This window comes from Theobroma umbraticum, unplaced genomic scaffold (assembly GCF_002168275.2).
Source record: "Theobroma umbraticum cultivar Fairchild unplaced genomic scaffold, ASM216827v3 scaffold_30.0, whole genome shotgun sequence".
Classification (NCBI taxonomy): Eukaryota; Viridiplantae; Streptophyta; class Magnoliopsida; order Malvales; family Malvaceae; genus Theobroma; species Theobroma umbraticum.
The window spans coordinates 9501667-9514617 of NW_018397254.1; the positions used below are offsets into that span (position 1 = coordinate 9501667).

Sequence of the window (12951 nt, forward strand, 5' to 3'; positions counted from 1 at the left end):
AGAAAAAGTAAGAAGAAAAGGTGGAGGAAATTTTGTTATATGGGTATGCACATGAGTGGTCCAACACTCAACACTCAACACTGCCCTATTTGCCACTTCTCACTCCAATGCAAAATGATAGCATCAAATTATCAACACCCCTTCTCTAGAATCTTAGTAGCCAAACATGGCTCCATGTGATGTGAGTATTTTGTTTTCATCTCTTTTTCTTTTCTTTGCAAAATTTCAAAATTTTTGTTCTTTTAAAAAAATATTTCTATCAATTAAAGTAAATTTCAAATTGCTCCTCCCCCCTATCTACATCAATAGGCAATAGACACTCAATTGTAACAACTCATATTTAGTTTAATTATTTACTAATTTTCTTTATCTTTAATGTAATTAAAACCAATTAATCATGTGATAAAAAATAGTTTAATAATTTTTCTTTATTTAAAAATTGTCATGCTTACAAAAGATAAATAATAAAAAGTGATTTGTTTTCAAAATCACCAGCTTACCTTATTTAAAAAAAAATTACCTATTCAATATTAGTTGTACAACTCTTATTACCATAATAAATTAAATAAAAAACCAAAAAAAGATCTCTATCCTTGTCAGTTATTTTTACCAAGGACTTTATCATTTCAAAATATTATGATTTAAATTGAAAAAAAAAACAAAAAATTTCAAAATTCAAAAAAACTCTTCTCTATAATAATAATATATGCAAACTTGGATCATGGGAACCATGACACGTACACCCTTCCGCTACTCATTGCACCGACTAGCGTGCGCACATGCCCCCCTCTCTCTGCTCTTTCTTCCGCCATAAATCCCCCCACCCCCTTCCCCTACTTTCACTTGTTTTAACTACACCAAAGAACTCCCATTTACCCCCTTAGCCTCGAGGACAACCAAAGCCCACTGTGCCTCTCAACTCCCTCTCTTGTCCCTCTCCCAACAATGGCACCACCAAAATTCTCTCTTGCTTTGACCATTGCCATTCTCTCAGTCTGGGCCGCTTCTGCTGCCCACCACCACGCGGCGGCGCCATCACTTCCTCATCCTCCGTCGACTGCTCGTCTTTGATCTTGAACATGGCGGATTGTTTGTCGTTTGTGTCGAGTGGGAGTGAGGTCTCTAAGCCGGAAGGCTCATGTTGTGCTGGCTTGAAAACTGTGCTGAAAACAGATGCTGAGTGTTTGTGCGAGGCTTTTAAGAGCAGTGCTTCTTTGGGTGTTACTCTGAATGTTACCAAGGCCATGACTTTGCCTGCAGCTTGCAAAGTCTCTGCTCCTTCTGCCACCAACTGCGCAAGTGAGTGACTTAGCTTTCTGTGATTTTCTTTACTTTTTCTTTTTATTCCCACGCCGTATAGGATGGTGGCGAATGTGGTTAATTTTTGTTCAAGAATTTGTTTGGAAGGGAATTTTCAATTGCATGGAGTTTTTGAGGGTTGTGTTTTGCTGATTGTTTATAACACAAATTGGAGAATCTTCACCGTAGTTGTAACCTTTCTGGTTGTCTCGATGGTATATTATATTCACACCTATTAAGAAAAAACAGTTCCCTGCAAAGCTCCTATGGGTTTGTTTGGGTAAACTGTGTCATTTCCATGGGGAAAACCTTTGCTCCCCTGTCATTTTTGGTTGTAAATTCTCCTTTTAGGCAGACGGAAAACTTGAGTATTATGTGTTAGTTATAATTTATTTTTCTAGAATTTTTTGGGAAAAGAAATGAAGCATCCAGTTTCATGTCATTCATTAACGAGTAAAAGAAACGAAGATATTTTGGGTTTTAGAACTGATGAGTAATAATATGGGTTTTGTTTTTGGCAGTATCTCTGGCTCCTGCCGGTGCGCCAGGTATGTTCTGATAAATCTGATCCTTATCTGGACAGAGATATCCGGCTGTTGTTTCTCTCTTTGTTTGAATTTTTTACATCATTTTCCTTTTTAATAAATCTCACAGAATGGTAAATCCAACTTCAATCCTAATTCTAAATTAAATCTCTTGTGCAACATTCCCTTCAGAACTAAAACTGTCACCCCTTCAATTTAACAAGCGTATCTTCTCAGGTTTCTTTTGATGGCCCTGGTTTTACTAAAGCATTATACAAACCTTGTGCCAAATTTGTAGGTGCAACAGCGGGTGCGCCTACCACATTCCAAGGAGCAAATGAGGTAGCACCGGCACCAGCTCCCGGTAGCTCAGGCTCTTCAGTGCTTTCTGTTTCAATTGGATCTCTTGTTTTAGGCCTCATAGTTATGTTAGTCTCTGGCTACTGAGTTAAATGTTAGTGATAATTTGAGCGGAGGGAGAGGTATCATATGAGAGACCATTTTGATGTTTAGTTTGTTCTTGGGGATTATCCTCCCCTTTGTTTTCATGTGTGACTGTAGTAGATAGCATTCATTTTGTGGGTTACTGGAAACTTTGTGTGAGTTTTGGACCATCATTAGTTCAATATTTACTAGTATTCTATTTGTTTACCATTTATATTTCTAATTTAATAGGTTTAATTAACAGTGCTGTTGGTTAGGGCTTAGAACCAAAGTGTTCTGTAACATGAACCCATTGGGTGTTTTAGACTGCAGAATCAATATCATTTTCCTTATCGGGTTTTCATGGTGCTACAGCTTTTGACTGCTTTTCTTGCTTACGGGAAACGCTGGAACCTTCCTTTGTGTAAAGAGATTTTGTTGGTTTTGGTTGCGAAAAAATTGACGTTCTCAACCCTTTGGCCGCAATCAGAGGAGACTGTGAGAAGTCGACAGCCTAAAACAAACCGTCAGCATCTACGGCTTCTTCAATGCACCATTGTTTTTGGCGGCTTATGGAAATGACAAGAGGTTTCACCACCTAGGCCCAGTTGCACAAAGCCTTTGATGGGCTGGAAATGGAATTTCTGTTCTAACTTACTCTCGAGGACTATTATGCATTTAAATTTTCTAAGAGAACATACTAAATGGTGGAATAATAAATGAGGAGTGGCAGTGCCAATGATCCTCTAGCTTGGGGCAGGCAACTAAAATAGTGACAGCATCCTCATGATCTCATTTAACCTCAAACCAGCCGTTGAATTCTCTTGAAGAAGGAGACAGCGAAGCCATTACTACCTGCCTGGCATAATTATTATAATCAATATTCGAATAACCTTGTAAACCACACCAAACTGGCTTTGCGATTTGGCGATTCGGATACAGGCCATCCCTCACATGCTTTGACCAGAGTAGGGTTAGAGGTGGTGGCAAACGGGGCGGATTCATGTAGTGAAGGATTCAGTTGTTTTGTATCTGGTTCGTTTCTGATTTGGATTAGCGTGATTTTTAGATTGGGTTTTCTCGAATAGGGATCGTGTTTGGAGTAAATAATTAAATTTTGCATTTTACAAACAAATATCATTTAATTACAAATTCGATTGTTTTAGTTTTTTAATATTATAAGTTATCATAAGTTTAAGTTGTATAAATCTCAAATTTGAGTAATTTTGAGTTAAATTATTTAGATCAATTATTTGGATTTTTCAAATTTAGATCTCTTAATTTTTTAATCCAATATTTTTGCATTTGGATTCATTATATCGTCTCATCTTGTGTACATTCAATATGGCCTCAGGTTTCACCTCAACTTTAATAGATTATTCGTAAATGTTCAAGGCCTTGCCTTCCCTGAATACTACAGGGTAACCTGTTGCCTAAGATGATCAAATGCTATATGTAGCCTAAAACCTCCTCCTTAAAGCTCTTTTGGGCTTTTGGCCATTCCTTGATGCCCAATCTAATTTAGTCTTTATACATTTTTTGTTTGGGTCTTATTCCATGAACATTATAACAAAACCTACGTGATAGTACGCACAAAAAGGCTTCTATATCGCTTGTTAATAGGTTTCAAGCTCAATCCAAAAGACTTAAAACATGTAAAGTTGAGTGATAATCCATTTCTACAGTTACAAAAATCGCCTCGTGAATATATCATATTTGAAAGAAATGACTAAGAAGAATGAGATGATTCTTATTCGTTATTTTCATACTCTATTAGCAACAACAATTAGGTGAAAAAGTTGAAAATTTGATCATTTGAGAAGGGTCTGACTGGATACTGGCCGGCAATTTGAAAATTTGGTCCCTTTGGTAGTATCGTCCAAAAAGATATAAAGGGGCACCACTTTCGTGTTTTAGGTTATCTGTGCTACACATTATATATTTTGACTTACTAAGTACTTTATTGACTCTTAGGTAATGTTTTGGTACGAGAGAAATGAGAACGTAATGTATTTAATTAAATTACATTACAGTGTTTATTTAACAAATTCACCTCTGTTTGTTTTCTTATGACTAAAGTATATTTAAGAGCAGTGTTCAAACTGGTTCAGACTGTCCCATAAATGTTACATTCCTCGCTATATGTACATATCCTTACGCATTGACTTTGCTTGAAGCCTTGAACTACCCACCCGTGTGCTGTGTGCACATTTCAGTCCTTGCCTATTCCAGATTTGGCTCATTGCCATGAATTGTTCCTTCGGTTCAAGCCTGAGCGATGCCAAACCATTTCTTTCCCGTGTAAGATCTCATAAACCTCAAGGGAAACCCATCTTGACTGCTTTTTCCTGCAGAGCTCGTGAAAAGGATCAGAGCACCGACTTCTATAAGGTTCTTTCTCTGAACTCGAATCAGGCAAGCATTGATGAGATAAAGAAAGCTTACGGAACCATGGCTCGTCAATATCATCCTGACGTACGTCATCCTTCCAAGAAAGATGAATCCACGAGGATGTTTGTCCAATTGCATGCGGCTTATAAGACCCTGTCAGGTCCTGTGTTGCGTGAAGAGTATGACTGCAGATTGAGTTCCAGGAATTTGGAAGGAAAATTCCGGGCGGATTTTCCTGATCACTATTCAAGAATCAGGTGGCAGGAACAAATTCAAGAGTTAAAGAGGAGGTCCAGCTACCTAATGGCACAAAAGGAAAGATCATGGGGCAGTCGGATGAGGGCTAAGAGCAATGAGAAGAAGGACTAAGTGATTAGGCTATTTCTTGATTTCTTAACAAGATATTTGTTATTTGTCATATGATTCTTAGAGATGTAATTGATTTTAACTCATTCTTTTGAAGTGCTCTTATCAACGTATATATTATATATATGAAAAGGAAATTAAACCTTTGGTTCATTGATGCTATTGTTAATTCTTGTGGTTTCAGCAAATCTTCGGTTCATTTTTAATTTTCTTATAAGCACTAATTGATTCATTGTTTTTCAGTTACATTTTGGATAAACAATTGAATAATATGACAGGGAAAAGCACCATGGAATTAAGACAAAATAAATTGAGCATTAGATTCAAACCCAAATGAAAACCGACAAAAGTAAAACCAAATTTTTTCTTGCTTTGTTTAGAAACACAAGAGAAAAAAAAAGTTAAATTATGCAATTAATCTTTATAGTTTATAAAAAACGTAGATTTAATTCTTGAATAATAATTTATATAAATTGAGTCTTTATATTTTTTTTAATTTGTTAATTTCAATTCCTAATTCTAAGTCTTTAAATTTTCACCGTTAAATATACCAACTTCGCACTTTAGTCAAATTAATGTAACATTTTTTTATTGACATAGCATTGATTATGTGCTAATTAATATGATGAAAATATTGACATAACACATGTTGACGTGGCAAAAATATTGATGTCGCAATTGTTGACAAATATTTTTCTGAAATTAAAATTTTTATTACTTCTAAATAAAAAATAAATATTGATGAAATGGTACAAAGATTAATAAACATATTCAAGCCTTCTGTTTTTTTTTTTGGAGGAAGAGTAATTTCATTGCAAATACAGGAATCCATACAAAAGTCTCCTAGGGAGAGACAACCCAACGCTTGTAACAACAAAAAAATCAGGATGGCTGCAAAAGACCTTCACACAGAACCAGTTGCCTATGAGAGCCATATTCACATCTTCTGTTGGCAACAAGAAATCAGAGCCATACCCACAGGCTTGAAGTTGAGAGCCATACCCACTCTGGTTAGATATACCCACTTTCCTGTTTTTCAATCTGATCTAAATTTTGTAGTTTTTCTTATTTTGACCTGAAAAAAGAATTGTAATTCCCTTTAATTATTTCTTTTGAAAAGAAAAATATATTCTTGTATATGTTTGAGACTTCTTGCATCCAAATTTTTATCTATTTTTCCTTCCAATTGATATTTTAGTTAATATCATTTTCTGAACTGTAGATATTAATTTTACTTGCCTAATTGAATTTTTTATATATGTCACATGACAATTATCATGGCAATATTTTCAATGTGCCAGCATAGCCAATACAACATCATTACATAATTAATATTACATCAATTTGATCAAAATGTCACGTTATTGTAATTAATTAACGGTATAAATTTAACAAAGTTAAAATTAATAAATTAAAAAAATATAATAATTCAATTCACATAAATTATTATATAAAAACTGAATTTATATTTTTAAGAAATATAAAACCTAATTATATAATTTGATAAAAAAAAAAGTGGGTGCAAACTCAACAAATAAACCTGCCATAAAAAAGCCTTTATACATGGGACATTAGTCCGGTATCATTTGGATAATAAACCTTGTATAATATGAACTTCACATGTAAATATATCAGTGGAGCTCAAACTGTAGTCATTTAAGTCAATTTTACGTTGATATATGTTGAATTTTCTGGAAAAAAAATTGGCTGAACAGCTGCAAAATATTCAAGCTCAAAGGAAGAAGAAAGTCGGGGAAGAGGAGAGAGAAAAATGGACAATCAAGAAAAAAGGTGAAGTACGGCATTTAAAATAGTCTGCTTACAGGATGGAGAAGAATAAAAAGAAAGCCAATAGAAACATAACACTTGGCCATTCAATCAGTTACTAAGAACCATAGCCGATTTCAACACCAAGCATTCCAGCAGCCAATAACAATTCGACACATGTTGGCAGCTGGACTTTTACAATCAAAGAAATAGAAAATGCTAACCACCAGCAATAAAAGATTATTAAGTTTTGATCTTAATTTCACGTAAATTTATAAATATTTAAAAATAAATAAATAATTTTTAAAAAATATTTTTTATTAGATATGTAAATTTTATTTTTAATCAATCGTCAATGATTTCGTTAAATTGATAGTGTGATAATATTTTTAAAATAATTTTATTTTTTATTAATTTTAAAATTATCATTATATAAAATATTATTTTTTTATTTTTACAATTTCTTTCTCCCTTATCTAAGCATTTTCTATCATTCTTACACTAAATTTTATTCATCATATATAATGGCGACAACAATGACAGACGACATAACAAGCGTTGATTGGATGTTTCTCTACCTGATCCAGCGCAGGAATGTTGGATAGAACATTCCTCAACCAAATCCGATAACAGGAATGACAAATATGACACTTTCGTAGCCAGATCTAGCCAAGGAGCACCAAATTTGGCATTTTCACGACACCAAGGAGCATTGGTGAGAGCTAGATCGTGCAAGAAGGGCATAATATGGCACTCTCTGACCAGATCAAACCATGAAAATGTTAGATTTAGCATTTTCGTGGCCAAATATGGTCGAGAAGTGCCAGATCAGGTATTCTTGCATCGTCAGGGAACACCAATGAGGGCGAGATTGCATTAAAAGGGCACAATCTGGCACTTTCAAGATCGACATAAAAGAGCTTCATCGATCGTCTTAAGAGAAAGGAATATAGTGGAGAAAAACTAAGAGTATTTTAGACATTTCACGTTTACTCATTAATATCGTTTACACATGTGAAGCGAACTATCCATTTTGAATACTAATGACTAGCATGGAACTATGGTCAAGACTTATGAGGGGTCAGCATATTTTACCAAAATAAAAATACGATGATGATTTTTCTTTTGGAATTGAAAGAAGGGGGATTTGAACCCTACTATCTAAGTAGAGAGATCATATATCAACTAATTAACAAAATGTTTGGGTGTGCGATAAGTTAATAAAGTAAATATAAAATGACATTACAAAAGAAATTAGATGGCAACACTATTTAAATGGGGCACTTGAGACGACACGTGCTCTTCTTCCTTCTTTATTCAAACTACCTTTTCCACGAAACTCCATTAAAGAACCAGAGTGAAGCTTTGACACGAGAACAAAAACTAATCCCTTCAACACACTTCCTTAGGTTTTGTTTTGCACACACCTAACTTGGTCCTAAAAAGAATGAACTTTTTCTTGTTCAAGCCTTTAGTGAATATGTTAGTAATCTGATCGTCAATATTATAATGCTAAACTGAAATTTCCTCATCTTTAATAGCTCTCTAAATGAATAAAATTTGACTTTGCTATGCTTGGTTTTACCATGTTGAATTGGATTTTTTGCTGTTGAGATTACAGACTGATCATCAATGAATAGAGTAGTTCTCCCCTTTTTTTGATTAAACCTCATATCAAACAAACTCTTCCTAAGTTGAATAGCCTAATTTGCAATTTTTGTTGCTGTTATATATTCAACCTCAATAGAGGATCAAGCTACCACCTTCTACTTCTTAGAATTCCAAGAAAAAATAACACTCCCAAATGTGAAAAAGTAGCCAATTATGCTCTTGGAATCATCAACACTACTTGCCTAGTCACTATCATAATAACCAATCTCTTCATTACTCTTTTTCCTTTCAAACTTCAAGCCATACACAATTGTGCCTTTGATGTATCTTAGTACATGTTTATCAACTGCGTAATGATTCTAAGATGGATTCTACATAAATTGAGATAGCAGACTTGTAGTAAACATAATGTTTGGCCTTGAAACTATCAAATAAAGAAGACTACAAATGATATTTCTATATGTTGACCTTCTAGCTTTAGAAGCCCCATCTTCCTTGCTCAATTTATAGTTTAAAGCTCGTAAAGTCTCAATTGCTTTATTATTCTCCATGTGAAACTTCTTCAATAACTCATTTGCATATTTACTCTGATGTATGCAAATGTAATCTGAACCTTAAATGAATTGTAAGCCAAGGAAGTAATGCATTTCCTCCAAATCTGAAATTTTAAACTCTCTCATCAATTGGGTTTTAAAATCATTTAAAACACTCATTTGAACCAGTAATTAATAGATCATCCACATATAAAGATATAATCAGCTGAACTGAATTAGTAAAGTTGTAAACATACAGAGTAGGTTCATTAGCATTCCTCTAAAAATCTTTTGAAGTGAGAAATGAGTCAATTCGATCATACTCTAGAAGCCTATTTCAGTCCACATAGAGCTTTGTCAAGCTTGCAGACTTTCTCTTTTGTTGCTAAACTAATGAAGCCTTTTTGTTGCTGAATATAGATATCTTTAGTGAGATATCCATTGACTAAGGCTGACTGGACATCAAGATGGCAGATCTTCCAACCTTCTTAAATTGCCAAGGTAGTAAGTAATATGATTGTGTTTTGTCTTGCTACTAGTGTAAAGGTTTCTCAATAGTCAATACCATAGATTTAAGAGTATTTCTTGACTAGAAGTCTTGCTTTAAATTTGTTAACTGATCTATCAGCATTGAGCTTTGTTTATAGATCCATTTCACCCCAATGATGTGTTAATCAAATGGTTTATCTACCAAGATCCAAGTACCATTTTTCTCAATCAGTTCCATTTCAACTTTCATAGTTTACATCCATCTATTATCTTTTGCAGCTTCATTGAAGGTTTAGGTTCAATGATAGCTATGTTACACCTTGCATATACATACTGTAAAGATCTTGTTCCTCTCATTGCAAGATTCTCATATTCAATGTCTTCCCCTTGATCAACTTTATTCATAACTTGATCATTAATTAGATTCAATCAGAAATCTCCACTATCAATATCTCCCAATTCCATTTCGATCTTTCATTAAACTTGGTGTCTCTACTAATAAAGATCTTCTTAGTCTCAATATTCTACAACTTGTACCCTTTTGAAACATCACTATAGCCAACATGAATGGTTAACAAACTTTTCTCATCAAGTTTTGTTTTTTTTTTCATCTAGTATCTTTGCATAACAAATACAACCAAATATTCTCAAATGTGAAATAGATGGTTTGATTCCAAACCAGGTCTCATAAGGAGTCGGATAAGCTAATAATTTAATCTGTATCAAATTTAGCAAATAATTAGTTGTGTTAACAATTTATGAGTAGAAGAACTAAGGCAAACTTTTCTAGAATAGCAAATACCTTGCTATCTCCATCAGTGTCCTATTCTTCCTCTCTAATACCCTATTCAATTGTGGACTGTAATACACTATAAACTGATATGTTATGCTAAGCTAAGATAAGTAATCTTCAAATTCCTTAGTTGTATGCTCTTTACCATTATCAATTTTTAAAGGATTAATAGTCAAGTTCACTTGGTTTTCAACTAAGTTTTTAAACTTAGTAAAGCTTTTTAAGGCATCAAACTTGAGTTTAAGAAAATATATCTAGCTATACTTGGACACATCGCCAATGAAGATGAGATAGAATCTATTACCACTAAGAGAAGGAGTTTTCATTTGACCTCTCAAATTTGTGTGACTGAATTACAATTTCTAAGTTTCTTTCCATTTCCTTTCTTTTAGGAATGGAAGTCTACTTTTCTTACCAAACCAACAAGTCCCACACACATGTTCAAACTTTGTAATCTTAGCCAAACCTTCAACAAGCTCCTATGAGGCCATTTTTTGTAAAGACTCATAATTAATGTGTCCCATCCTTTTATGCCATAATTCAGAATCAATAACAAAATTGTAAAGGGCTTTATGACATGTATTCTTCCAATTAATTGGATAACATTTGTTCTTCATCATTACACTTAACAACTCATCTCTCTTTGGATCAAATATTGTGCAATATTTGTTTTTGAATAAGAAAGCATAATGACTATCAGTAAGTTGTCCAACACTTAGCAAATTCTTATTAGCTTCAAGAACAAAGTAAACATTTAAATTATACTTATTACCTGACTGAGTCTCAACAACAATTGTCCCAATACCAAGAATCTTTAAAAAAACTCTATTTTTAATCTCTACTCTTACTTTGAAACTTTTATCAGGAGCAGTAAATTGACTCTCATGACCAATCATGTAATTTGAAGAGCCATTATCAAGTAGTCACACACTTGTCCTAGTTGATTCACAAGCTTCTCTACCCATGAACAATAACTCATCAGAAACCTCAGCATGTTCTACAACTACAACCTTCTCATCAGTGTTAGAAGCTTTGTTCTTACACATTTTCTCAACACATCCAAATTGATTACAGGACCTACATTTCACATCAGCTTATACCAACAAAATTTGGAAGAATGAGTTTTCTTCTTGCAATGTGGGCAGGGAGGATATTTGTATCCTTACTTCCCAACCTTACCATCACCAGATTTCTTGTCTTTGTCTTTTTTTTCAAGTTATTCTTTCTTGTGCCACTGTTACAAATTTTCAGTTTCTTAATCTTAACTACTAAACATTGTTAACAAATTCATCCTACCTTAAAGCTATCTTTCGTTCCTGTGCTTGTAAGGCATTTACAAGCTCACTTTATGTAAGCTTTGAAATATCCTTTGAATCCTCAGGATAAGAGATTTTGGATTCAAATTTTTCTAGCAAACTCACCAGTACTTTGTTGACAATCCTCATCTCAATCATTTCTTCCCCAAGTAGCCTAAGCTGATTAACTAACTTCATGATCTTCTCAGAAAAATCCTTAATATTCTCATCTTTACTCATTCTAAGAGCATGTTTGGCCTAGTTTCTTTTTTTTATAGCTTAAAAGCTATTATGAAGCTCTTATGAAAAATAATAATTTTTAAAATTAAGCTAAAATTATTTGATAAACTATTTAGTAAAATAAATTATATAAATTCTAATTTTGGTTAAAATTACTATAACGGGTATCTATGTCATCTTCAATCACCTAATACATCAAAACGAAATAAGTTTGCTTTGAGTTTATATACGATTTCAGATGTTAAAAATCAAGTAAATTCATAAAGAAACGAAACAACTTTTAAACTTGTATAATAGTAATAGTATTAGATTTTTTAGTAAAGAAGAGAGAAAACCTTTAAATAGTACCTGAATACAGTTTTAAGTTTTGGGTTTCTTATCTTTTAATATTTATAAGAACAAAAAAAATTTAAATTTTGCTATTCTGTTACTAAGCCTTTTATTTTTTTTTTCTAATAGTCTTTGTAGAGAGAGATAAAGAAGAGGGAGATTGCAATTTTTTGTTGAAAAAGAGTGATTTGCAAAGAGAGGGAGAGGAGAGGGAGATTGATTGAGAGAGATGATATTTTATGAAAAATTGATGTAGTTTTAAAAAAGAGAAGAGAACGCTCCTCCCTAGAGCTTTTCTTTAAGTTTTTTTTTTTTTAAATTTGTTCTTCAAAAAAAAGTTTTTTTTTTTTAAATCCTGTTTGACCTGATCTCTACTTTTAAGGGATTATTTAGCTAAAAAAAATCAAGCCAAACAAGCATTAAGTATTTCAAACGGATCACCCTCACTTGTTGCATTAAAACAATAAGATAAGTATTCACAAATTTCATCTTTTGTACCTTCTACTAATTCTTTTGCTCTTTTAAGGTTCAATATTATCCTCATCATTTGATTTTCTATTTTCTAGAATTTTATCACTTTTAATTACTAATTCTTTAAGTCTTAGGAGTTAGGATTGAATTAAACCTTATCTCATCGAAGATAAGTCTCTTGATTTTATGACTAAATTAACAAAATACAAATCATTAGGTTCCATCACCATAAAATGATATACTCTACTATATTCAGCATATCTTATAAATATACATTCAATTCTACTTTCACACGATTTCTTATTCTTTGATTCTAGAACTCTTACTGTAACTTAACACCTTTAAACTCTTAAATAATTAAGATTTGGTTTTCTTTTATTCTAGAACTCATAAGGAGTAATTTTACTCTTTTTGTGTGA

General features: G+C 33.0%; 2 protein-coding genes across 2 annotated transcripts; both read left to right on the top strand.

Moving 5' to 3' along the window:
* The first annotated feature begins 830 nt into the window (after positions 1 to 830).
* Positions 831 to 2474, top strand: LOC110412001 (non-specific lipid transfer protein GPI-anchored 11-like). The gene is given in 4 exon segments (XM_021422402.2): positions 831 to 1036; positions 1039 to 1299; positions 1821 to 1847; positions 2122 to 2474. Coding segments are annotated over 4 exon segments (528 nt in total). The 5' UTR covers positions 831 to 945; the 3' UTR covers positions 2271 to 2474.
* Positions 2475 to 4493: 2019 nt separating this feature from the next.
* Positions 4494 to 5006, top strand: LOC110412009 (chaperone protein dnaJ 20, chloroplastic-like). The gene has a single exon (XM_021422412.1). It carries the CDS (start codon positions 4494 to 4496, stop codon positions 5004 to 5006), a length of 513 nt encoding a protein of 170 aa, XP_021278087.1.
* The last annotated feature ends 7945 nt before the right edge of the window (positions 5007 to 12951 follow it).

Bases quoted from the DNA above. Each gene is read 5' to 3' on its own strand.
- LOC110412009 (XM_021422412.1), top strand. From the start codon at position 4,494: ATGAATTGTTCCTTCGGTTCAAGCCTGAGCGATGCCAAACCATTTCTT.